The sequence below is a fragment of the Coloeus monedula genome (assembly GCF_965178545.1).
Source record: "Coloeus monedula genome assembly, chromosome: Z".
Lineage (NCBI taxonomy): Eukaryota > Metazoa > Chordata > Aves > Passeriformes > Corvidae > Coloeus > Coloeus monedula.
In genome coordinates, this window is record NC_138822.1 from 75,293,814 (window position 1) to 75,316,067 (window position 22,254).

At 57.1% G+C, this 22,254-nt stretch overlaps 1 protein-coding gene across 1 annotated transcript in view; it reads right to left on the minus strand.

The window, feature by feature from the left end:
* Positions 1 to 2,322: 2,322 nt before the first annotated feature.
* The window catches only part of TLN1 (talin 1), a 34,759-nt gene continuing 14,827 nt past the window's right edge, over positions 2,323 to 22,254 (minus strand). Inside the window, exons 18-57 of the mRNA XM_082300966.1 lie at positions 20,497 to 20,664; positions 19,939 to 20,233; positions 19,676 to 19,842; positions 19,164 to 19,292; positions 18,730 to 18,843; positions 18,409 to 18,522; positions 18,117 to 18,251; positions 17,832 to 17,960; positions 17,632 to 17,734; positions 17,351 to 17,559; positions 17,137 to 17,256; positions 16,774 to 16,971; positions 16,300 to 16,439; positions 16,107 to 16,200; positions 15,863 to 15,952; positions 15,569 to 15,691; positions 15,249 to 15,392; positions 14,752 to 14,913; positions 14,523 to 14,663; positions 14,118 to 14,299; positions 13,651 to 13,783; positions 13,435 to 13,536; positions 13,159 to 13,329; positions 12,856 to 13,005; positions 12,624 to 12,725; positions 12,401 to 12,520; positions 11,961 to 12,107; positions 10,886 to 11,052; positions 10,487 to 10,670; positions 10,114 to 10,239; positions 9,706 to 9,822; positions 9,441 to 9,626; positions 9,234 to 9,341; positions 6,203 to 6,308; positions 5,937 to 6,061; positions 5,513 to 5,638; positions 5,316 to 5,378; positions 4,902 to 5,084; positions 4,113 to 4,238; positions 2,323 to 3,509 (exon numbers count right to left, since the gene is read on the minus strand). Coding sequence (XP_082157092.1) covers positions 3,378 to 3,509; positions 4,113 to 4,238; positions 4,902 to 5,084; positions 5,316 to 5,378; positions 5,513 to 5,638; positions 5,937 to 6,061; positions 6,203 to 6,308; positions 9,234 to 9,341; positions 9,441 to 9,626; positions 9,706 to 9,822; positions 10,114 to 10,239; positions 10,487 to 10,670; positions 10,886 to 11,052; positions 11,961 to 12,107; positions 12,401 to 12,520; positions 12,624 to 12,725; positions 12,856 to 13,005; positions 13,159 to 13,329; positions 13,435 to 13,536; positions 13,651 to 13,783; positions 14,118 to 14,299; positions 14,523 to 14,663; positions 14,752 to 14,913; positions 15,249 to 15,392; positions 15,569 to 15,691; positions 15,863 to 15,952; positions 16,107 to 16,200; positions 16,300 to 16,439; positions 16,774 to 16,971; positions 17,137 to 17,256; positions 17,351 to 17,559; positions 17,632 to 17,734; positions 17,832 to 17,960; positions 18,117 to 18,251; positions 18,409 to 18,522; positions 18,730 to 18,843; positions 19,164 to 19,292; positions 19,676 to 19,842; positions 19,939 to 20,233; positions 20,497 to 20,664 — 5,631 coding nt within the window. The 3' untranslated portion in view covers positions 2,323 to 3,377. The remainder of the gene's footprint in view (positions 3,510 to 4,112; positions 4,239 to 4,901; positions 5,085 to 5,315; positions 5,379 to 5,512; positions 5,639 to 5,936; positions 6,062 to 6,202; positions 6,309 to 9,233; positions 9,342 to 9,440; positions 9,627 to 9,705; positions 9,823 to 10,113; positions 10,240 to 10,486; positions 10,671 to 10,885; positions 11,053 to 11,960; positions 12,108 to 12,400; positions 12,521 to 12,623; positions 12,726 to 12,855; positions 13,006 to 13,158; positions 13,330 to 13,434; positions 13,537 to 13,650; positions 13,784 to 14,117; positions 14,300 to 14,522; positions 14,664 to 14,751; positions 14,914 to 15,248; positions 15,393 to 15,568; positions 15,692 to 15,862; positions 15,953 to 16,106; positions 16,201 to 16,299; positions 16,440 to 16,773; positions 16,972 to 17,136; positions 17,257 to 17,350; positions 17,560 to 17,631; positions 17,735 to 17,831; positions 17,961 to 18,116; positions 18,252 to 18,408; positions 18,523 to 18,729; positions 18,844 to 19,163; positions 19,293 to 19,675; positions 19,843 to 19,938; positions 20,234 to 20,496; positions 20,665 to 22,254) is intronic.

The window sequence follows — 22,254 nt, forward strand, 5'->3', positions numbered from 1 at the left end:
GGCACATTCCCAGCTGCAGGGTGGGCTGTGGGTCGGGGGGGCTGGAAGGAGCTGGTGGAGGGGCCATGGGAGCCGTGTGGCACGTGTGGAAAGCGGGGATGGGATGGGGACAGGAGGGGTGCACAGGCTCCCCCAGCCCACTGCCCCTGGGCTGCAGCCAGTCCTTGCTTGACGCAACTTCTCGGCACCAATGCTCCAAGCAGAGAGGAACAAAAAGATTTTGACAGCTGGAGAAAGTGCCTTTTAGGAGCCCTCAGGCCCAGATGGTAGAGGGCATAGGAGGGGTGGAATAGCTGAGGACCTAGTGGCTGCTGGCTCCATGGGGAAAGGAGAAGAGCCACTGCTGGACTCTGGAGAGTGGCTATTAGTATTGATGAATTAGGCACATTTTTGGACAAGAAGGGTCTGTAGCTGCCAGCGTGTGGCTTCTGAGGGGAGGGGAAAGATCCATCTCCCATCATTCCTGGGAGAGAGTAATTGTATTTTCTGCGAGATGTTTCAGCCTGGAGCAACTTCATGGGCTTGAGCAACTTCATGTACTCAGTGCATGGGGCAAAGATAATGATGGGCGTGGTGCAAGCAGCAAGGAAGTTACGCTGGAGCCAGGCCAGCCCTCGGATGTGCCCCCAAAGGATGCTGCTTTCCCTCTCAACCCTCTCCCCTTTGCTCCAGGCATCATAGCCATGTCTGATGGACACTGCTGGAATCATCCAGGTGCTGAGGCCCATGACTCTGCCCTTCAGTCCATCCTCTGGGGTAACCTGTGGGACAAGAGGGTGCAGAGAGGTGTGGGTGCACATCCCTCCCATTGCTGCCCCATGCCCAGGCTTGTCCTGGGCTAAGGTCTCCATGGATGGCAACCCCCTCCATGTTTCACTCTAGGGTCAGACCTCCAAGGAAGGGCTCATCCTGACAACTAATGGGACCTTCCCAGGTGCAATCCATGCTGCAGCCTATCACCTCATCCCTGGGCTCCCCAAGAAGTTGGGACATGGTTGGCCCACTAACCTCCAACTTAGTTGTATTTGGATCCCTGCAGAGGCCTGGGACCTCATGACTGTGTCATCCCAGCTCCAAACCTCTGTATGTACTTTCCTGAACTTGCCTGCCAAAATAACCCTTTGATCAGTATGTGAGATTGAGGGGCGGTGGTTAATCACACCCCCACGTCCCTCCCTTGGTGTTTGTGCCACCACCTCTTGCTTGTACCCAAGCTGGAGGACACAGCAGTGAATATGCTTGCAGCACTGTGCAGGAAGTACTGGAGCTCCCTTGTCCCCAGGATGCCAGGGTGAGGCCAGGGCTGCTGCCACGCTGTGCCCGCTCACTGTCCTTGCTGGACACTCTGAAGGGCCCCATGTCCAAGCCGGTACCTGGGTGAGAGCCTGGTGCCGGGTCAGGCCAGCGCAGATTGTCAGGGGACAGCTGGGAGGATTGGGATGCCTGTGAGAGCCACAAATCCACCCTGGATCCTGGCCAGGGGTGAGTGTCTCAGGAGAAACAGCCCCTCCACACCCCCAGGGACGTGACCACAAGGGGACAGGAGTTGCTCTCTGGGATACTGTGGGATGCTGCCCTTGCCACCGATGATGTTTATAGCTCACACTACCAGGAACAGCCCCAGAGGAAAGAGACACGTGCCAACCTGCCCGTGCCCCTGTTGCACCCCGCAATGTCCCTGTTGCACCCCACATCACCCCTGCCTGCCCTGCCACTGCTTAGGCCCCCCAAATCCCTGCTGAGTGACGGGGTGGGAACAGGTGGGGACACACTGGGGCAGCTGCTGCCCGCACAGGTTGGCTCTGGGGGGCTATTTCGGGGCGTGAGATCAACGCCAGCAGCCGGGAGGGCTCCAGCCACATTCCCAGACCCACACCACACCAGACTGCTCCCCACTGATGGGCCACCAGTGACTACGGGGTGGGAGGTCCCTATGGCACCCTACCCAGGAGTGTATTTGGCTAGTAGCAGGAATGGGGCCAGGAGCTCAGCTCCACACACACATAACCCCCCGCCTTCCCTGAAGCCCAAATCCCCCAGAAACAAAATCCCCAAGGCCCCCTCCTGCAGTGGTGGCCCCCCGGCAGCACCTGCGAGGCCGGCACATGGCTGGCAGCGGGGGTCCGGCCTGCCGGGTGCCTGGGGCTGGACGTGCCTCAAATATTTTCCATGCTGTATAAGCACCCGTGGTACACTCCCCCCCTCCCTTTGCCGGCAGGGAAGGCGCCCAGGCCCCCCTGCCCTCCCCGTCTCCTGGAGAGGCCTGTTGATACCCAGTTGGCAAGAAAGCAGGAAAACCAGATTTTATTGATGAAAGCGTCTTTCTGAGGAGACACTGGCATCCCCCACCCCACCCCGGAGGCTTGGGGGGGAGCTGGTTTCCTTCAATCTTTAATATGGGATGCTTAAAGTATCAAAATGGTGAGAGAAGCCTCAGCGAGTGCAAAGGGGAAGGGACGGGGGTCCCGGAGCCAAGGAGGGGTGGGATGCTGGGCTACGGGACCCCGGCGAGAGCTGGGTGTTAGTGGGCAGAGCATGAGCTGGCAGGGAAATAAATGAACTTTGAAAGCTGCAGGCTCAATACTAGAGAAATGGAAAAGTTACAAAAATACTGTAGATCTTGGAAAACAATGCAGGCACTTGGGAAGAAGGAGGAAGGCAGAGCTGGCTGGGGCCGCAGTTGGGGGGAAGCCCTGCGGGAAGGCAAAAAACAGCTCTGGGGGTGAACTCATCACATCATCCCCCATCCTGAGTGGAGGCACTGTGGCTTCCAGCCCTGCTGCTCCCCAGAGGGGCCTGGGCTGAAGAAGATACTCATGGGGTGGACTCAGTGCCTTCCAGGGTAGCTATAGAGGAAGATTCAGCCAGCAATAAGGCATTGGAGGTGAAAGACAGCTCCGTGCAAGAGCTTAGCGAGGGGCAGCTGCTCCCTGCACACCATTGCACAGGAGAGGGCAAGCCCCCCGCCTGTCCCCATCCTGCACGGAGGAGAGAGAAAAAGGGGCACAGGAGGGAACGAAGAAGGCACAAGTAAATATCCCCTTGCAGTGGAGAGCTCTGTGGGCCCGCACCCCGGGGCTGGCGGGTGAGCCCTGAGCCAGTGCAGCCCCGGCTCCCACCCCAACCGAGTCCCTCCGAGCGCTCTGATTGTGCCTTGGGTGTGCATGGGAAGGTGGGCTGGGCAGCGAAGCGGAGTTGCTGGTGAGGCACCGGCTTGGAGGGGCAACTGAGTTAGTCCCGTTGCTCTGGGTGCGGGCAGAGCTCTGGTCTAGCCCAGACAGCCCTTCGCTTGTGGCGGGTCGTCTTAAATAGGAGCAGGCAGGTGGGCGGGTGGGCAGGCAGCAGTCTGTGCGGTGAGCAGCGGGAGGGCGTGCGGCTCAGTTCTGCTCCTCGTCCCGCAGCTCCGAGGGCAGGAATTTGTACTGCTGCTGCCGGATCATCGCCAGCTTCTTCCGCGCCTCTTCCAGCTCCCGCTCCTTGCGCAGCATCTCCTCCTGGGCGGCGATGATCTGCCAGGAGAGAGCACCAGGGTCACAGCTGCCTCCCACAGGGATGGCCAGAGCCTCTGCCACTGGCAATGTCAACCCCAGAGCTGGGTTCTCCAGCTGCTGCTTCCCTCCCATCACAGCCACTGCCTCACTGAGCATGAGGGCTGTTTGTCCCTGGGGTGGGAGCATGGTACTCTGGAGATAAGCAGAACACCAGAGCTCCCAGGGCTCAGCCCCATGTGCTGTGTAGAGGGTGTCCGCTGCACGGAGCCAGCCCTGGGACTGTGGCACCCCACACTAGGTAGATCTCACCCTCTACCCACTGCTCTGCCTTTTCCATGTGTCACAGACACTGGGATACTGTGGGCTCTGCACCAAGGGGAAGCCAGGGCTTTACACTCCTGGGAGCACGCACCATCACCCACTGCTACTTGTGGCAGACAAAGTGAGGCCTCATTGTTTAACTGGTGCTCAGTGGGATGGGTGAACCCACAGCATTTTTGTGAGGCTCTCTCAAGACATGACCTGTGCTGGTGGGTGGTAGGACATGCTCCTGAGACCAGCACACACAGGTTGTGGTGGCACCTAGAGCTGCTCCTGCCCTGTTGGAGCAGCCTCACTCACCTGTGCAATTCCTCCGACCATCTTCTCCTTCACCACCACCGTTTCATCATGGTCCTGGAAGGCAGCTGCCTTCTGCGCTGCCTTCACCAGATTGTCTGATGCTCTCTTCACGGCATTTCCAGCGGCCTGCAGCAGGGAGGAGGAGAATGTCAGCACGACTCACAGCCCCAGGGTATGATTGTTGCCCGGGGGTGTGAAGGAACTCCTGCCCCAGCCCAGGCTGGGCCATCAGGCAGGACAGGCAGCCAGGAGTGCTGGGAGCTGCAGGCAGGAATTCCTTTACATGGCTCGCTGCCTTGTCACCCGCTCATGACCATTTCAGGCGCTTCTGCTCCCAGCCAGGCTCTGGCTCCTCTTGGAGGAGCGGGGAAGCAGCCCTGCTGACTCTTCCCAGCCCTCGGCCCCAGTGCTGAGACCCCAGGTTAACCCCCCAACACATGGGCATTAACCTCTTGTGTGCCATGGCCTCTGAGGATTAACAGTGATACAGAACATGCCCCCCCACACATTAACCTCTTCAATGCCAGTGAAAAAGTGCACCCATTTCAGCTATTCCTGTGCCAGTTCATTGTTCCTGAATGCTGCCAAGCTGAGCAGCCCAGCATCACTCGCATGCCTGGCACACAGCTAGAAGTGAAATCCAAACAACCTGGAGCCTGTGTTCCAGTGAACTTCCCACTGACAGCACGCAGGCAGGGAGCATGAGCCCTGGAGAACACCCACATGCCCTCACCCCACTCCCAGCCACCCCTCAAGCAACAGGGGCTGAAGAGGCAACCTAATACTCACCTGGAGCCGCTTCATGGCCTCTGAGTCATGGTCAGCCTTCACCTTGCAGGCCACCAGGAGCTGGGCTGTGGAAGCAGCCACCTGCTTGGCAGATGAGATGAGCTTCTCCTCACTGGCATGGCCCTGCACTGCAGCGTTGGCGGCTTCACACAGGTTGTTGGTGGCAGCAGCCACCAGGCGTGCCTGTGGCAAGAAAGGCTGTCAGGGAGGGTACAGGAGCCCTGATTGGCTCCAAGGAGGTTGTGGGGCACGGGATGATAAAAAACAGCTTCCACAGCATGTGGGAGAGGAAGGAAGAAGCATGGTTGCTTCTTCCACTGAGGAGAAGCAAAAGGGCAGAGCACCCTCATGTTTGAAGCAGGTGTCAAGAGGAAGGTTTCCCCCTCAACCTCTCAGCATGACCTTGATACTCACAGCTGAAATGAGACCCTGGGACCACTGTCCATCATCCACTGCGTTGGCTGGGATGGCGCCCACCTATGAGGAAGGAGGGGAGGAAGAAAGGTCATCACCCTGCACACCTCTTGTCACAGGGCATGAGGGTTACAAGTAGTCGCAGAAGAGGGGAGAACCCTTCTCTACATTTTCTTCTTCCCATCTTATGGCCTTACTTTTCCTTGGGCCACTAATTCCCGCTGGGCTGCTGAGGCTGCCTTCACCAGGGCACTTGTGGCTGCAGCAATGGATTTGGCAGCTTCCAGGATCTGCTCCTCAAAGTTCAGGCTCTCGTCTGCTTGCTGTGGGCAAAAGCAGAGTGTGAGTCCCACGCAGGAGTGCTGGGATAGATGGAGCAGAACAGAAGGATGGCTCCAGGGGGCTGAGGGAGGCACATACAAAGCTGGATTAAGGGCTATGGGGTGCAGCAGGGCATAGGCTACCTGAGGAAAGTCCAGCTGGGAATGTGGGAGGTAGCAGGAGTACAGGAGGAGGGACCAGCTGTCAGATGGGGCTTCAAACCTGGCTAAAGCACAGGCAGGAGAGCCCCAGCCTACCCCAAGCTAAGCACAAGGGTCAGACAAGGCTCAGCACTGCTACCTTGGGCTTGGCTCTTGGTTTCAGCTGCTCCAGCTTCTTGGCTGCAGCCTCAATGGCAGCTGCTGCCCCCAGCAGCTCATTCTCAGCGATGACAGTGGGGTCTTCTGGGTCAACCCACTCTGTCCCTAGGAACACCGGGAAACCAGGCAGGTTACACCAGCATGCAGCCTCATTTCCGACTTTCCCTACCTCCTCCAGCAGCTGCTGAGCCCTCCACCCTAATCACAGCCCTTGGTCCTGCCCCTTTGAGCAGGATCTTTCCATACCTTTCATGGCCTCGGCTGCCTGGATGAGCTCGGTGACGGAGCTGGCCACGCGCTTGGAGTAGCCTGCCAGCTGCTGCTTCAGCTCGTGAGTTGGCTTCTGCAGGATCTGGGGGGAAGGAGCAGATGTAAGCACCTGGAAAAGGGGGACTTCATAGGTCTGTTTGGGGTGCGCTCCCCAGGGAAGGAGGGTGGGATCCCCCAGCCCCCTCCCACACGTGTACACATCAGGCACTGTCTGAGCAGCTTTCTCAAGTGACTCTGTCTATTCTCTTTGTGCCACAGGATAGGACGAGCTTCCCCAGGGCCCTTCTGCATCCACAGCTTCTGGGACATCTTTCAGACACAAGACCCTCAGCACAAGCCTTTCTGCACTCAGCAGCTACGCAGGCCAATATTTTTCCCCTGCAAATCATTTCAAGCTCCAGAAGCATTTCCCCTTCGCTGTCTCCATTTTGGAGGTTTGTTTGCAAATGCAAGCTGGGCAAAGGGGGGTACCCTGGAGCCATGTCCCCACCAAGGAGGGCTGGCCCCAACGGGATGAAGTGGCAGGCAGTGCCCTAAGGGTCCTTCCCTGGGTTGGAGGGACACATGCACACACCACAGCACACATGTGCACGCACACAGGGTCTGTATGCACAAGCAGAGCTCACTGCTGGCCCAACCTGCACCACACAGGCAGCAGCTGCCCATCAGCTAGAGCAGGGGTGAGTACACACACACAAACACATGGACCCCAGGGTCCCTGTGGACACACACAAGTGCCACCCCAGCACTGGGCTGGGCACACAGACACGCCATGAGTAAGGCTCATGCTGAGGTTAGAGACCAGCAGGCACCCCAGTGTTGCCTTACTCACCGGCTGACAGAGAGGAGGGAGAAGAGAGAAAAGAAAGCAGTGAATGCCCCAGCCAGGAGGAGCAGAGATAGGGGAGGGTAGGGGAAGGTAGGTGCTTTTTTGGTGAGGGGTGAAGGGCAGCCAAGAGGAGAAGTGGGAACAAAGGATCAGAGATCCTGGGTGGAGAGCTGTGCTGCCATCATTAGCTCTTACTTCAGCCTTGCAGAGATGGGCAAGACAGGGCACCGGGATGAGGCTCTCTCAGCCAGAGGAGCCACCTACACTCAGAGTAGCCACTCTCCTCCTCACACCCTTTACACCTTATTTCTCGCCACCCTGAATTGCTTCACTGCAGTTTTGAGCCACGGAATCTCTCTGCTTTTGGAGGGAGAGACCTATTGTTACCAAATACCAAGTCCCCATGGAGGTTCAAATTCCTACCCCTCCCCAGCGAAATATGCAGGCTTTCCCACTCCTCTGCTGGGAGCCATGTTTTCCAGCCTGAGACAAATAACCCTTATTCTTGAACCCTAACCACACTTGTTCATGCTCCGTGGAAGGCAGTGGTTCCCTTGGGGACACAGTGTGCAGCTACGACCTTGCTGCTGCTGGGGAATGAGGCTGCACCCCATCTGCCATCTGCCCTCCCATTCCCCTAGATCCTTCCTGCTTGTGGTTTTCCAGGAACCTGCTATGCTCTGATAAACTGGACCCATGAGCTTCACTCCTGCCTTCACAGAAGGAGACTGGGGGAACTCATGGCTTTTTCCTGGCCTTGTGTTGGACCATCCCAGCATTCACCAGAGCTGTGTAAGGCTCAGAGTACTCAAGCTGATGGCACCCAGTGATGGCTGGTTTGCCTTCATGACCACATCTAGTCTAAATGCCTTATTATTAAGCCTGCTGTCTGCTCTGACAACGTGTTTTAGACTGCTAAATGATCTCTGTCTGGAGCTGAAGGCACCCCGGAGGCTATGAGCTTACTAAGAGGCACCTCCAGTGAACATTTCAAGGAATGTTCCAATGTGTGATAGTCAAAACATTGCACGGCAGCGGGATGGTAACACCCAAAATACAGGGGAATGGCGTGTTCCTGCAAGTAGGCTGACCTCGGGCACTGCCACACTAAGTCATTAGCCTAATCATCTGTTAACAACAGGTCAGCCAGAGAATTTCTACTCAGCACTCCAGCCTTGGCTGCCATGATTCATGTGTGCCTGAAGCATCTTCCAGGCAGACATTTGATCTAGATGTAGAGGATGGAAAACTCACTGCTCCCCTTGGAACTGTACCCCAGTGGTTACCTCCCTTTAATAAAACCACCCTTTGACTTCTCCTCTACTCATCTTCAATTTCTAGCCATCAATTCCTGCCCACCTCCTCCGGCTGCTGCCAGTGCTGGTTACCCTCTGCCTGAAGGGGCGTTTCCTGCAGGAAACCACACCCTGGGCTCCATCACTTTGTATCTGGTGATCCCAGACAGCACTCACTCACTAACCAGCTTAGTGCAACCTTGACACAGAGCTGAATCACTGTCAGTCTTTGTCCTGACCCCGGTTTGAGGGATCTCACAGCACCATGGGTTGAGTGTGCACATCCCCACAGTGCCCCTGGCTCCACTTCTGTGGTCTTGCCAAGAATGCAAACTGTTGGAAGGACTTCACTGGATCTTTTCTACCATGCTAGAGGCTTAATTTACTTGTTGTAAACTAATGTTGCAGCTGAAGTCCTTGGGAAGACTCAGTCAGAGGGAGACTGGATCAAAAGGGTGCAGCGGGTGCCTGCAGTCATTATCTGCTCTGGCAGGCACCGTCCATCTCCCACATTGTGCTGTGGCCATTACGCACTTTGTTTTCCCACTGCCTGAGGTCTATTATTCCTATCACTTTTACTGGAAGCTGTATTTTTACAAGATTATACTACCGTGTTGTTGATTTCCAGCCTCCATCTGTTTATGGCCAGTTAATCTCCGTTACTAGCAAATTACCTTTCTTAGAGCCTGTTGAGCTCTCTGACATCTGCTTCCATGGCAGGGCCATGGACACACACTGTGACAGCACAAGCAGTGAAGGGGGCTGTGCAAAGGCCCTAGTGGGAAGAGGTGAAGAGCCCAGAGGACCTTGGGGATTTGGGGAACACTCAGGCAGTCCACAATCAGCTTCTGCCCACCCTGGGGACTGGAGTGGGGACACTCACCACCAGCACATGCTCCAGCAGCTCCAGATAGCCATCAGCACACTCCTTGCCGAAGCGCAGCGCCCGCTGCCGCACGTCCCCGCTCACCTCTGGGTGGTAGGCTGCTTCCTGCAACCCGGAGACAGGGGAAACCCGGATTCACATCCAGCACCATCCCTGCCTCCACCCACAAACCCACACCAGATTCACACCCGCTGCCCGCCCCACCTTGCAGGAGCGCAGCATGTCTGCAATGGCCCGGCGGCTCAGGTTGGCCGTGGCGATGACATCCTCCTGCCGGCACGAGTTGCCAGCGGCCACCGCTTTGGCTGTGGCCATCGTGATGCCTTTCGTCATACGGATGAAGTCCTCCGGGGTGGAGACCTTGGCAGGAGGCACAGGGGAGGAGAAGACCTGCAAGGCGAGAGGCAGCGGTGAGGCACGGGGCTGTGGGCAAGTGGTGTGGCAGGGGCAGCACCGTGGCCGTACTCACTGCCAGCTCCTGGCGAATGTGCTCAATTGTGGCCTCCAGCGCCCGTGTCCCCTTCGTGGCCTCGTCCTCTACAGCCTTCACTGTCTTCAGCAAGGAAGTGACGTTTGTCACCATCACCTGTGGAAAGAGAAAGACAACCAGGTGAATCCCCACACAAGCTCTGGCCTGCTGCCTGCACCTGTCCTTCCCTTGTGGATTGGTCCAAAACTGTCCCATCCCCATACTCCACTCACACTGCCTCAATTGCTTCTCTGCATGCTGTGTTCCACCTTCTACATGCCCCTTCCTACCCTTTTGTCCTGACTGCCCCCCAGTTGTGCTTCTGTGCCCAGATAGGCAGAAAAAAACCTATCTCTTTCTCCAGCCCCACTGCCTCATCTGCTCCTTCCCATCATAACCAGCACAGACCTTGGCAGAGTTCTTCAGCTGGTAGACAGCAGGGTCATCCCCAGCTTTGCCAGCAGCTGCTTTGGTGGCACCGATCAGGTCTCCAAGTGCCTTGGCCACATCCTTCACAGCATTGATCAGGACCACCTGGGGAGAGCAAGACCATGGGAATGGCTGAGCTACGGTCACACTCAGGCTGGGGATGGCGTGGCCCAGTAGCAAGAGATTTGGGCACCACATGGAGTCTAGCTCAGCCAGCACTGACCAAAGCCCAGCCCCCTCTCTCCCCAACTCTTGGGATCCAGCCCAGAGCACCACATGACATCTGCATCCCTCAACCCCTCCAAGCAACCCAGCAGCAGCCTCTGCTCAGCCCACACATCCAGTCACACACCTGGGTTTCTGGGTCTTCAGATCCCAGGCTGGCAGCACCCAGCTTCACCACCTCTGCCAGGCGGGTGATGGTGGACACAGAGGACTGGGCAGCCTGGGCTAGCTTCTCCTGGCTGGCCGTGGCGTTCTGCACCAACACCTTGGTGTCCTCCACCAGTGCCTTGGCTGTCTTCAAGATGCCCTCCCTGCAGAGAAAAAGCGGGTCAGGGAGGACACATGGTCCTTGGGGTACAGAGGGACTGTCGACCCTGGGTTTTTTATGTACAAGCTGGAGCTTCGGGAAACGGAGCCAGCATGATCTGAGCTTGAAGCTCTCCTTGGCACTGGTGAAGCACTCAGAAGGACCACTCTGACACCCCTGTCTCTGGCTGAGCAGAGGCTGGACATAGCGCCTGGGTACCTGTGGTCAGCAAAGGTCTCAGAGTTCTCCCGGTTGAGGGTTCCTGCTGTAGCAAACATGATGGTGGTGTCAAGGTCAGCAATGATGCCGGAGACAGCACTGGCTGCTGTGATGCAGGCTTGTGTCCCACGGTTCCCAGCCTGAAGAGCTGCCAGCACATGAGACACCTGTGGGGTACGAGTACAGTGACTGGGGGAGCAAAGCAGGCTCAGGAACCCTCACTGCATACACCTCCAACACGTCCAAGGGTGGAGCTGCTCCATATCAAGGAGAGGAACTGGGAATACTTTGGTCTGCACACTCCTTCTTAGCTTCCAGTTATTTATTTTTACCTTGCACCTATCATGTTTGGTAGTCTAACTAGCTGTACTCTGCTAGTTTTCAAATTAGTAAGATCTCTTACTAATAATGGGCATCAGAACTGCACAATATCACAACTTGTTCCTTCTTTTAGCTCTTAATTTTTGTACTTGGGCAAGCACTCACAGGAGAACAAGCTTCCTAATGGAAAGCAACTGTGGAAAGGAAGGACCTGCAGGAGGTCCTGCAGATGGAGGTGCCAGGCACAATTGACAAGTGCTTACTTTTGTGTTTGTACTTAAAAGCACTGCTGCTCTATCCTTATCAACCAGACCTTTTAAGTCACACTTTCAACTGTTCTTAAGAAGTGTGCTCTGCTCTTTAGACTGGCTTAATGGACAGGATGCCAGCAAAAGGTGGAGACTGATCACTGAGCACAAGCTGCAAGCATTGCTGCAGATGCTTTGCCCAGCTCTGCAAGAAATGATCTGGAGAGCCCTGGCCTGTCACCAGTGTGTAGGTCAGTTTTCCCAGGCAGGCTACAGCACCTAGAGATCACACTCACCCCCCACAAGCACCAGCTGCTGTTGTAGTGTCTACAGAGGTGGATCCATCCTCCACCCCATCAGCTGGGCAGGGGGAGCATGGCCAAGAGAGCCAACAGAACCCAACAGGACCAGGAGAGGATCCAATGTGGTAGCTCCAAGGGCACATGGCTGAATCCAGTATCCCTCCCACCTCACCATGCTGTCAAACCCCTCTCTCAACCACCTACCTTCTCAGAAACCTTGCGTGCACTCTCTATCAGCTCCTTCTTGGTGTAGGCATCGCTGGGGCTGCACTGCAGAGCTCCAGCCTTGGTGACCAGGGCAGCACAGCCATGACCCAGCTCCTGCACCCGGCGCTTGATGTGGGAGCCAATCTGCAGAGGAATGTATGTGTGACAGCGTCAGCAGGGAACCAAGCTCTGCATCTGTGATACCCGCTGGGAAACACCCGTCACCCAGCTCCTCTTTCCCAATCCTCCCACTCAGGAGAAGGAAAAAGGAAACACAGCTTTGCTCTTTGTTTCTATGCCATGTTTCAGGGGAGGTGTGAAAGCTGCCTGCCCCCAGCTCCAAGTGGAGGTTCAAGTGTCCCTGTCCTCAGTTCTCACGCCCCAACAGTCCCTGGTCTGCCTCACAGCACGCTCCAGCACTCCCCCCAGTTTCGTACCTCCTCGTTCTCAGCGGTGAGGGCAGCCGGCTTGGCCTCTTGTGCCAGTTGTCCATAGTCATGGGTGAGTTGGTTGGCCAGTATGCCCAGCTCATCCGGGTTGGTGGTGGATTTGGTGACCTGTCAATGGAAGAAGAGCAGGAGTTGGACAGGGCAAGTAGGGCAGTCCCCTAACTGAGTATCAGGCAGTGCATTCTACAGTGATAGGCTCGCTTGCACCCACCATTTCCTGCACAGTCACTGCGATAGCCTTGGCTGTCTTCACCATCGTGGTCTGGTAATCCACAAAGGTACCTTCTGGCTCGCCCATGGGCCCCTCGTCCAGCTGCAAGAAACCATCAGGACATTCTGGCTCCAGCTCTGGCCCACAAGGTCTTTAGCTTGTAGGGTTTGACCCTGACTGTTCCTCTCTCCCACACCCAGACCTGTTCAGGTCCTCTCCGTGTTCCCCTCACCTGATTGATAGCTTGGGTGATGGAGTCCACCATGCCCCCCACAACACCTGCAGCACTGGCTGCCTCATTCAGGGTGGTGGTCAGGTCCTCCACTGCTTCCTTCATCATCTGCACAGCCTCTTCCAGAGCCTCCTGAGTGTGGGCAGCTTGCTGCAAGGAGAAGCCAGAGTGGGGGAAGGCAGGTGGCAGCTCCCCTCCCGACAGGGATTCTGCACACTGACCCGCGGGTTTCCACGTTGGGCACACAAGTGTGCAGCATGCAGCACCCACATGCAAAGGAGGGCACGTGCCCCTCCTGCTCACCTTGGGGTTCCCACCAGCCTCCTTGGCTGTGTACAGCATCTGCAAGGCGGATTCAGCCAGTGTTTTGGTTTGGTCCAGGAGGTTCATCTGTTGCTGGTGGTTGGGTGTTTTGGAGGCAGCGCCGACAGCTGCCATAATGAGTGGCTCGAAATACTGAGCCATCTGGGACACCTAGGGAAAAGCAGTGTGAGCACCAGCAGCTTCCAGCCCCAGCTGCCTTGTACCTCTCCTCCCCAGGCACCAAGTGCCACATCAGCATCTCCACACTCCCATTACCTTGTGCCCCAGCTGCGAGGCCTCAGCCCTTGCTGCGGCAGCCACAGGCTCAATTAGGTTGCTGATCTCCTGGACAGCTGTGATCATCTGGTTGTGCAGAGCCTGTGCGAAGAGAGGGTGTTGCATGAGGCTGCAGCAGGGGTCCCTGCATGCTGCTGAGAGTCAGGGGAAGGATGCCACTCCCTTAGGCTTGCCCACAGTGTGTCCCTGACCCACCTCCTGGGAGATATCTTGTCGAGGGGCCAGCTGCTGGCTGATGGCAGCGAGGGACGCCTGGTCCACCTCCCGCAGGCATCTGTTCAGGACCTCAATGGCCTCATCACACTCCCGTTGTCCTGGAGCTTTGTCCCTGTGTGACAGATGAATCAGCCAAGTGCTGGCAGCTGCTACACCACCCCTTCACCCTCAGCTTGGCTGGTGGTGGTGATGGGCAAGACCGCTCTCCTGGTGTGATAGTGCCTGGGCACATCAGTGTCTGCCCCCATCAACCCACATGAGAATTGGAGGAGCAGCTTCCAGGAAGGACAAGAGGGATATCATCTTCCATCCCATCCCTTACCTGTCTGCCAACAACTGTGTCCAAGGAGATGATGAGCCAAAACATCCCCAGGAATGCTCACTCAGAGCAGGGGTATGTGCCAGAAGGGACAGAGCCACAGCCGCAGAAACAGGACTCTGCTCACCTCATGTTGGTGATCAGCTTCTTGATGGAGTCTGAGACTGTACGTGAGTGGCCAGCGAGCACTGACCACTGCGGCGGGTCCTTGGGGTTGACAGCCAGAGAGCGGGCAGTCTGGATGAGGCCAGCAGAGCTCTCCAGCATGGTCTTGGCTGAAATGACAATAGGCTCCATGGCTCTACGCCCCTGCACAGGGAGACAACAGGCTGGTGAGGTAAGGGACTGTGCATGGGAAGTTGCTCCCCCTCCCATGAATCTTACCCTGGAGCAGCCCCTTGAAGCCCAAGGCTTGCTGCCACCTCCCCATCACACCCCCTCAGTGCATGCCCCCCAGGCACAGCTCCTCTCCACCCCACAGCAGACCCTGCTACAGCCAGGCTCCATCCTCCCTGTCCCAGCAGCATCCCACCTCTGGGCTGATCTGGGCAGGAACGGTGGCAAACTCCGGGTTGGAGGCAAAGGCTGTCAGGTTATCCACAGCCTCTATGAGAGGGGCGGTGGCAGCACGGCACCGCTCCCGGTTCTCCTCGTTGAAGTCGCCATCCAGGGCCTGGTGTGGAGAGACCAGAGCAGTTACCCAGCCCCCACCATGCCCCAAATCCCATCAGTACCACATTGCCTCAGAAAGGACACCACACCTTGATGGTCTTCACCAGGTTGGCTGTGCTGTTGGCCACCTCCTTGGCCGACTGGACAAACTGGCGCTTGGCCACAGGGTTGGCGGTGCGGGAGGATGCCAGACGGCATGTGTTGCACAGAGCTGAGGTGTGTTTTGCTACAATGGTGGCTGCTGACAGCACCTGCAGGGGAAAGCTGAGTAAGGCAGGATCCACCATGACCCCCTATCCCTACAGATCTCCCTTCCCACCCATGCTCTGTAGGGCACCAGTGACCACAGGCACCTCTCTTGGGACCCAAGAAGGATCACAAAGATCCTGCATGCCCACAGAGCCCCCCCATCTGGACTGTGACCATTGCACCAAAGCTGCCAGCTGGTTCCCAGTGCAGCTGGTTGAGTCCTGATGAAACACTAGCCATCATCTTTGCTAGCTGGTGGGATGCAGCATTTCCAACCAGCCTCATACTCCTTTTGATGCAAGTAAATGACTGTAATGGAGCCCCACACCACACTCACCTGGGACTGGGTACAGGCAGGGTCCACCAGGTTCTGGCAGGCCATCTGGATGGCTTGGTTAGCTCTGGCAAACTGAGTGGGGTCCACCAAGCCCTGCTGTCCAGCCTGGCTGTTGGGGTCTGAGACACCCACAAGGTAGGCAGCCTAGGAGCACGGGAGAGGTGATAAGAGAGAGCTTGCACACCACAGGGTGGCTCAGAGAGGGCACGGGCTGCCGAGGAGTCTGGCAGCACTGTCCCACTGATTTGGAAGGGCAGGGGTGGGATGCATATGACAACTCTGGCCCTGGGGTAAGGCTCAGGGCTGCGACTGTGTCTCACCTGGGCAGCTGCCTCTGTCAGCCCACAGAGAGCTTTGGAGGCGGCACTGATGGAGTCTCCAAACTCTGGCAGTTTGCTGTTCTTGGCGTTCTGGGAGATGCCCGCCATGGACTCTCCCAGCACCTGCAGGACACACAATGCACTGATTATGGAGACCATCTCTGGCTCCTGCAGTGCTCCCAGGATCAGAGCTCACTGTGCTTCATCAATAGGGGAGGAACCACCTTTCCCTTTGTTCCCACATCCTTCCCAAGGATATCTCTGTCCTTCCCCAAACCTCCATTCAGGGCTCACCTTGGAGTTCTCCATGACGCTGTCAAGGCAGTTGAAGTAGGACATGTCGTTGACAGTCTGGGTGGGGTTCTCCAACAGTTCCTTCACTGTCTGCAGGGACACAGGTGTCACATCCAGAGGAAAGTTCTGCATCCTCCACTTGCACCTCCCCTTCATTCCCCCTTGTTCCTTGCAGTGGGGTGCAGCTCCCCCCCCACACAACATTTCAACGTCTCCAGTGCCTTGTCAATATGTGGCTTCTTACCTCCAGCTCCCGCAGGGCATTGTCACATTCCTTCTGGCCTGGGGCCTGCTGGGTGCACATGGTGATCAGCTGGTTAATGCTGTCAGTCACAGCCCTGCCAGGGACATGGGAGAAAGATCCACAGATGAATGTCTGCCCCACCACCCAGTGCCACTGCTATGGCCAGCAACTCTCAGGGAGCAGTTCATCTTACCGTGCTGCAGCTGCCAGCTGATTCTTGAGGTTGGGGGCGGCAGGGTCAGCAGAGAGAGCCTTTGCAGCCAGCAGCAGCTTGCTGGAGGACATGGAAATGCTCTTCAAGTTTGACACCACCTGTGCTCGGTCTTCCTTATTCTGCAAAAAGCCAGTAAGAGTTATCTGCAGCAACTTTTTAAAGCCCACACCCACCCTGAGTCTTCTCTGGTGATTTTCAAGCTGATCTGGTTCCCTTCATCCAACTTGTCTGCGAACAGCAAGGATACAACAGCAATTTTTGCTGAACTAACCCAAGCCACCTTCTCTCTGCTGTTGCAGTTTTGCACAGCTCTAGTCCCCATCTCCCTGGCTGCATTGGCCACAGCCACCCTAACCACCACTGCCTGACCACCCTGCCTTTGGTCAGCCACCTTCTCAGATATCCCCAACCTCGCACTGCACTCAGGATGTCCCAAGAGGTATTTGCTCTCACCGGGGACTGGCTGGCCATCTCCACTCCTGCCTGCAGGAACTCATTGAAGTCGTGCCCGAATTTGCCAGAGGACTTGGCCAGGTCTTGAGGGGTGCCACGCGACGCCTGCACCAGCTCATTGGCAGACTGGTTGAGCCCTGCTGCGGCCTGGTTCAGCTGGCTCTGTGCCTCCTGGAAGCTCTTGGTGCTGGCAGGGAACTGGAAGGAAAGAGAGGGGTTAGGAGAGGCAGAGAAGTGAGAGGAGATGGAGGATGAAAGTATATATCACATGCTTGGGGATATGCTAGCGGAACCCAATGCTGCTGGACCAGCTTGCATCTCCAGAAGACTTCCCCCTTCCCCTCCCGCCCCAGCTCAGCTCACCGAATCCGAGAGCAGCCTCTTGCTGGCCTCTCCCACCATGCGGATGGCAGCATCCACGTCCCGCTGCCCTGGCAGGCAGTTAACGCAGCGGTTCAGGGCCTGTGAAACTGCTTTGGCCACCTACAGAGAAGCAAAGAGCGGTCACCACCTCCCAGCCAGCCTCACACCCTTCCCACAGCCTGACAGGGCACACTGGGGTACCCACTGTCCCAACCTGGGCCAGGCGCTGCTGGCTCTCTGGGTCACCAGGCTTGGCCACTGCTTTCCGCGCCTCCTCGATGAGGTTGTTGGCTTTGTCCATGACGTCGCTGGCACACTCCAGCATGGCACTTTGTGCCTGCGGGTCGGAGGTGTTGGCTGCCACACCGCGGGCAGCCTGGCTGAGCGAGCGCAGGGCCTGGGCCACTTCCCGGGCAGCAATTCCTGGGGGTATGGAGAGGTCAGTGCCTGACAGCTCAGTGCCCCTTCCCCCAGCCCTGTTGTGGAGGCCAGTACCTGTGTAGTTCTCATTGCCCTGGGCCACCTCTCCCAAGAGGTGAGCGATGGCGGAGCTGACAGCTTTGGTGCTGTTACCCAGGTCCTGGGCACACTTCTCCATCTGCAAATGGATGAGTGGGACATGTTGGTGAGCTGCACCTTTTAGCAACTCCACTGCCCCAGAGTCCACCCTGAGCCACCCTTCTCTGCACCCTTACCGTCTCTCCTGGCAGAGGCTTGAGCTTGCCATCACGGGCAGCTGCCTTGGCTTCCTGCAAGTCCCTCTCCAGGCTCTGCACCAGACCCAGCGCAGAGTCTATCTCCAGGGGTCCGCACGCCTCCTGAGCCTGTGGTGGGGAAGAAGGGAAGATGAGTGGGTGACCGCTGAGCCCACCTGTCTCTGGCTGTGGCAGAGAGCGCAGCCTGCCACCAGGCTGTCCCCGCCGTTCCCTGCTGCTCTGCACAGGTGGTGTCTCATTGCAGGATGGGACCCAGCCTCTCACCTTCTGGGCAGCTGTGCGGAGCTCAGCCAGAGCTGCGGCCAAGTTCTTGGCACACTGGCTGAGCTGCATGGCAGAGGCTTGGTCCGTTATGGTGGGGACGGTGGCCTTGGCTGCAGCTACCATCTTCCCACCAGGCTGTAGGGCCAGAACAAAAAGCAGTGAGAAGAGTACCAACATGCAGTGTCTCAGCTGCCTGTGTGCAGATCTCCCAATGTCTTAAAAGGGACAGGCATGGTAGGAAAGCTGCAATGCCAGAGCTGTAATGGGAGGCGGCTCTGGGCAGTATGAGTACCTGAAGGAAGTTCTGGCTAGCAGCAATGAGAGCCAGCTGGGCACTGGGGCTGTCCGGCTGGGACTGGCTTCCTCGCACACCTTGCACCAGCATTGGGATCTGCTCTGCCACCACCTGCCAGAGAAAAGGGTCACTGGAGAGGATCCATCAGAAGGACATGGATTCAACCCAGGACCAGTGATCAAAAGATCAGCTCCTAAGGGACGTGAGTGAGGGTCCCGAGATCCAGTCTGACCACTGTGGCTGAGCAGGAAGCACCAGCATTGCTGATGGGAGATGAGACAGGGAGAGGGAACACTGGGTTAAGGCTCAGGCCCTTACCTTGCAGCTCTGCACCAGCTGCTGCTGCGCGGCAGGGTTCTTGTTGGAGGAGGAGGCGTGCTGCGCGGCGGCGATGGTCTGAGTGGCCGAGGCGGCAGCCTGCTTGGCTGCGTGCTGGCACAGGGAGGCACAGGTTTAACACTGGCAGTTTGTATCAAGCCCCCCTGCCATTACCAGGGCCCAGATCCCCCAAACAAGTTCTCCTGTGCCTACTCCTGTGGCACCTGAGCATCCTCAGTGCCCTCAATGCCCAGCACCCCAAAGCAACACAGTGCACACAAGGGAAGGGAGATCTCTCTGTGATGTACAATGGACACTGGACTTGAAAAGGACTTTATGCCTCTGCAAGGTGGAGGTATATGGGGGCTTCCGGTCAGGTCTTGTTCACTGCCTGTGCTTGCTTGCCCTCTGCAGATCCTTGCCCAGCATCTCACCTCCAGCTTGTGCACGAGCTTCTTCTTGATGGCATTCTGGGCTGCGGCATTGGTTGCCATGCGGAGCCCTTCTGCTGCCTCACGCAGCCGCTGCTGCTGCTCCTCACTGTCTGGGTGGGCTGCAGCTCCCTGGAGAAAGCAGAAAACCCATCACAGCTTTCAGGGACCATGGAGTCCCTTTTCCTCCTGAAGCAGCACCTCCACTCTGGCCTGATGCCAGGGAGTCCCGCACAAGGCAGTCTGGTTTACAGTGCTCGGGAGATGCTTGAAGTCTCTCCAGAAGAGTCCAGCAGCAGGAGAAGTAACAGCTCCTCTGCTACCACCCACAGCTCCCTGAAGCTCCTCCACAGGAGGAGCCCCATGCTACTGCACAGGTCCCTGGCTCAGTGCAAGACCTTGCTCTGGGAACTGCTGCTCAACCACGGGCTGATCATCCCCTCCCCAGCACTGAGCCAATAGCATTGGACAGGGCTGGGGCCAAAGCCAGCATCCATCCTTCCCCACACACTGACCTTTGCAGCTTCCACCATCTTGGCAGTGGCATCAGCCAGGATCTTGGCTGCACTCAGAAGCTTGCGTGAATTCTCCAGGTCTGTCTCTCCCTCAGCATCGGCTTTGATGGCATTGACAAGGTCGGAGGTGGCCTGCGCCAGAATACGAGCCTGACGCACCATTTCCCCTGGAACAGAATGGAAGTGTGGCCTGTTAGCAAGTCCCAAGGGCTCTCTGATACCTCACTATGCATTGTGCTCTGCCCTGGGTGCCTCAGTCTCACCTGCATCGCCCATGGAGCTGAATATATTCTCAGTGACATTGAGGATGGTGTCAGTGGCTTGGTCGTAGCGCCCGATGGGCTGCCCACCCAAGGCATGCTGCTTGATGTGCTGCAGCAGGTCATTCAGGGCCTGGGTGACAGCTGTGGCTGCCACCCCCACCTGCTTCAGGAGCTGGTCATCACTGGTGGCTGCCTTGGAGGCCTCCACACAGCCCTCAGCTGATTTGGCCACCAACTTGCCAGCCTCGATCAGCTGCTCCTGGCAAACTGGTGAGCTGATTGTGGGAGCGACAACCTGGAAGGGAGGAGAAAGGCTGGGCAGTGAGCATGGTTATGCTCCTTGAAGGAGCTATCCCAAACTTCTGCTCCTCCAAAGAGGATCCTCATTGTTTGGGTACAGTGGCAGGGACTTGGCAGCCCACACTTCCTGTGCCAGCTTTCCAATGTCCTGCCTTAGGACGTGTGGTCCTGGCACACCTAGGGCCCCGCCGCAAAGCTGCCTCCCAGCCAGGTGAAACTCACAGCCACACTGAGGCAAGGGTTAATTTTGCTGCTTACCTTGGTGCAGGCCACCAGCTGGGAGGTGGAGAGGGCGCACTGGGTGGCCGCTGCGATCACCTGTGTCTGCAGCGCAGCATCCTCTGTTTTCTGAGCCACGTTCTTGGCTTTGAGCACCAGCGCAGCGGCAGCATTGGCCACTGCCTTCGCCAGCTGCATAAGCATGTCCTGGGAGGGGACAGAAAAGGTCAACAAGGCAGCCATGGCAGTAGGAGCAGCCACAGCCATCTGCAGGGCTCTCGTGAAATATTCAGATGGGAAATGTGAGCCCTCAGGGGCCTTTCAGCCACTCTGTCCCAGCACCAGCAGCACTGAATACCTGGAAAAGCTAGCAACACCTTGACCCCATCTCCACTGTCTGCTGTTGCTGGCAGTGAGGCTGTAGCCTGGCCTTGCAGCAGCTCAGGCAATGCTCAGCATCACCCCACTACCCCACTCCCCAGGCAACCACCCATCCCCAATTGTTCCACAGAGAGAACTTGCTGCAAGGCACTGCTGGTACTGCCTGGATTTGATCGGGTTTGCAAACATTTGAACAGAGAGAAAAAATGACAAACCCTTCCAGCCAAACAGCAGGCACAAGCCAGCCATGGCACACCCACACCATGGGCAGCTGCCAGCAAGAGGCAGGTGGGAGATGCTCCCATGCTGGTCACCCGTACTGCAGGCATGACAGCTATTTTTGTTTTCAATTCTGACTTGTTGGCTGACAAGCTAGAATACATCTCCACTGTTATTCCCGAGGCTAAAACAGAGGTATGACAGGGCAACCAGCCTCGTCTCTCCTCAGTGGCAGGTGCACAACAGGCGCCAGCAGGCAAGAGGCAGGGACCAGCACACGGCAAACTGCTTTCCTGCAGGGCACCAGACATGACAGCATTCTGCAGCCTTCAGGATTAGCCCCCGTGGCACACTGCTGGTGCAAACTGGCAGCACCAGCACTCAACAGCAAAAACCCTGGTAGGCAGGGCAGGTCTCTCTGTCTGCTGCAGCTGCCAACCTCCTGTTGTGTGTGTGCTCACAGTGAGCAGCCCTGCACCCCATGACAGGTAAGCCCCCAGCCACCAAACCAGAAGGTCACAGCATCCTCTCACCTCCTGCAAGCCAAGACTACTCCCACTGCAATCCACCACCTTTTGTGACAGGATGAAAGACCAGAGAGTGCATGCATCCAATTCCAGAGTCCCCAGACCACGGCATCTGAGCCCATGGAAGGAAGTACATACACTCGGGTCTGACAGCTGTGAGGCAGAACATCCTGCTGCTCAACTGCAAATTGTCTTCCAGGTCCTAAATCTGACCTTTGGGGATATTCTGTCCTGGCACTGCTGCATGGCCCAATATGGCTTCCTGCCCTGGTCCTAGCTTTTCTACTCCCCTTGGATATCTGTCAAGGCCTCTCTACTCAGTTGAAGCTGTGTGGCTGCCATGAACAGAAACCCCTTCTTTCTGGAGTATTTTGGTCTATACTATATCTGGATTGTACTCCCCAGCACAGTGTGCTACCTCCTTTGTGCTGGAAGGAACAGTCATGGGAAAGCGAGCCAGTTGGCAGTTAGCTCATCTCAAAAAAAAATGCCACACAAGGCGCCACCCATACAGGGTCTCTAACGGGTACAGGCAGGCAGCTCCCACAGGCAGGGAGCAGCAGGCAGGAGCTGAGGTGGCTGCAAGAGATGACCCCCAGAGCAGCACTTGCCCCAGCAGCAACCCGAGTGCATGGACTTCTGAGAGCCAACCACCAGAAAAGTAGAATTT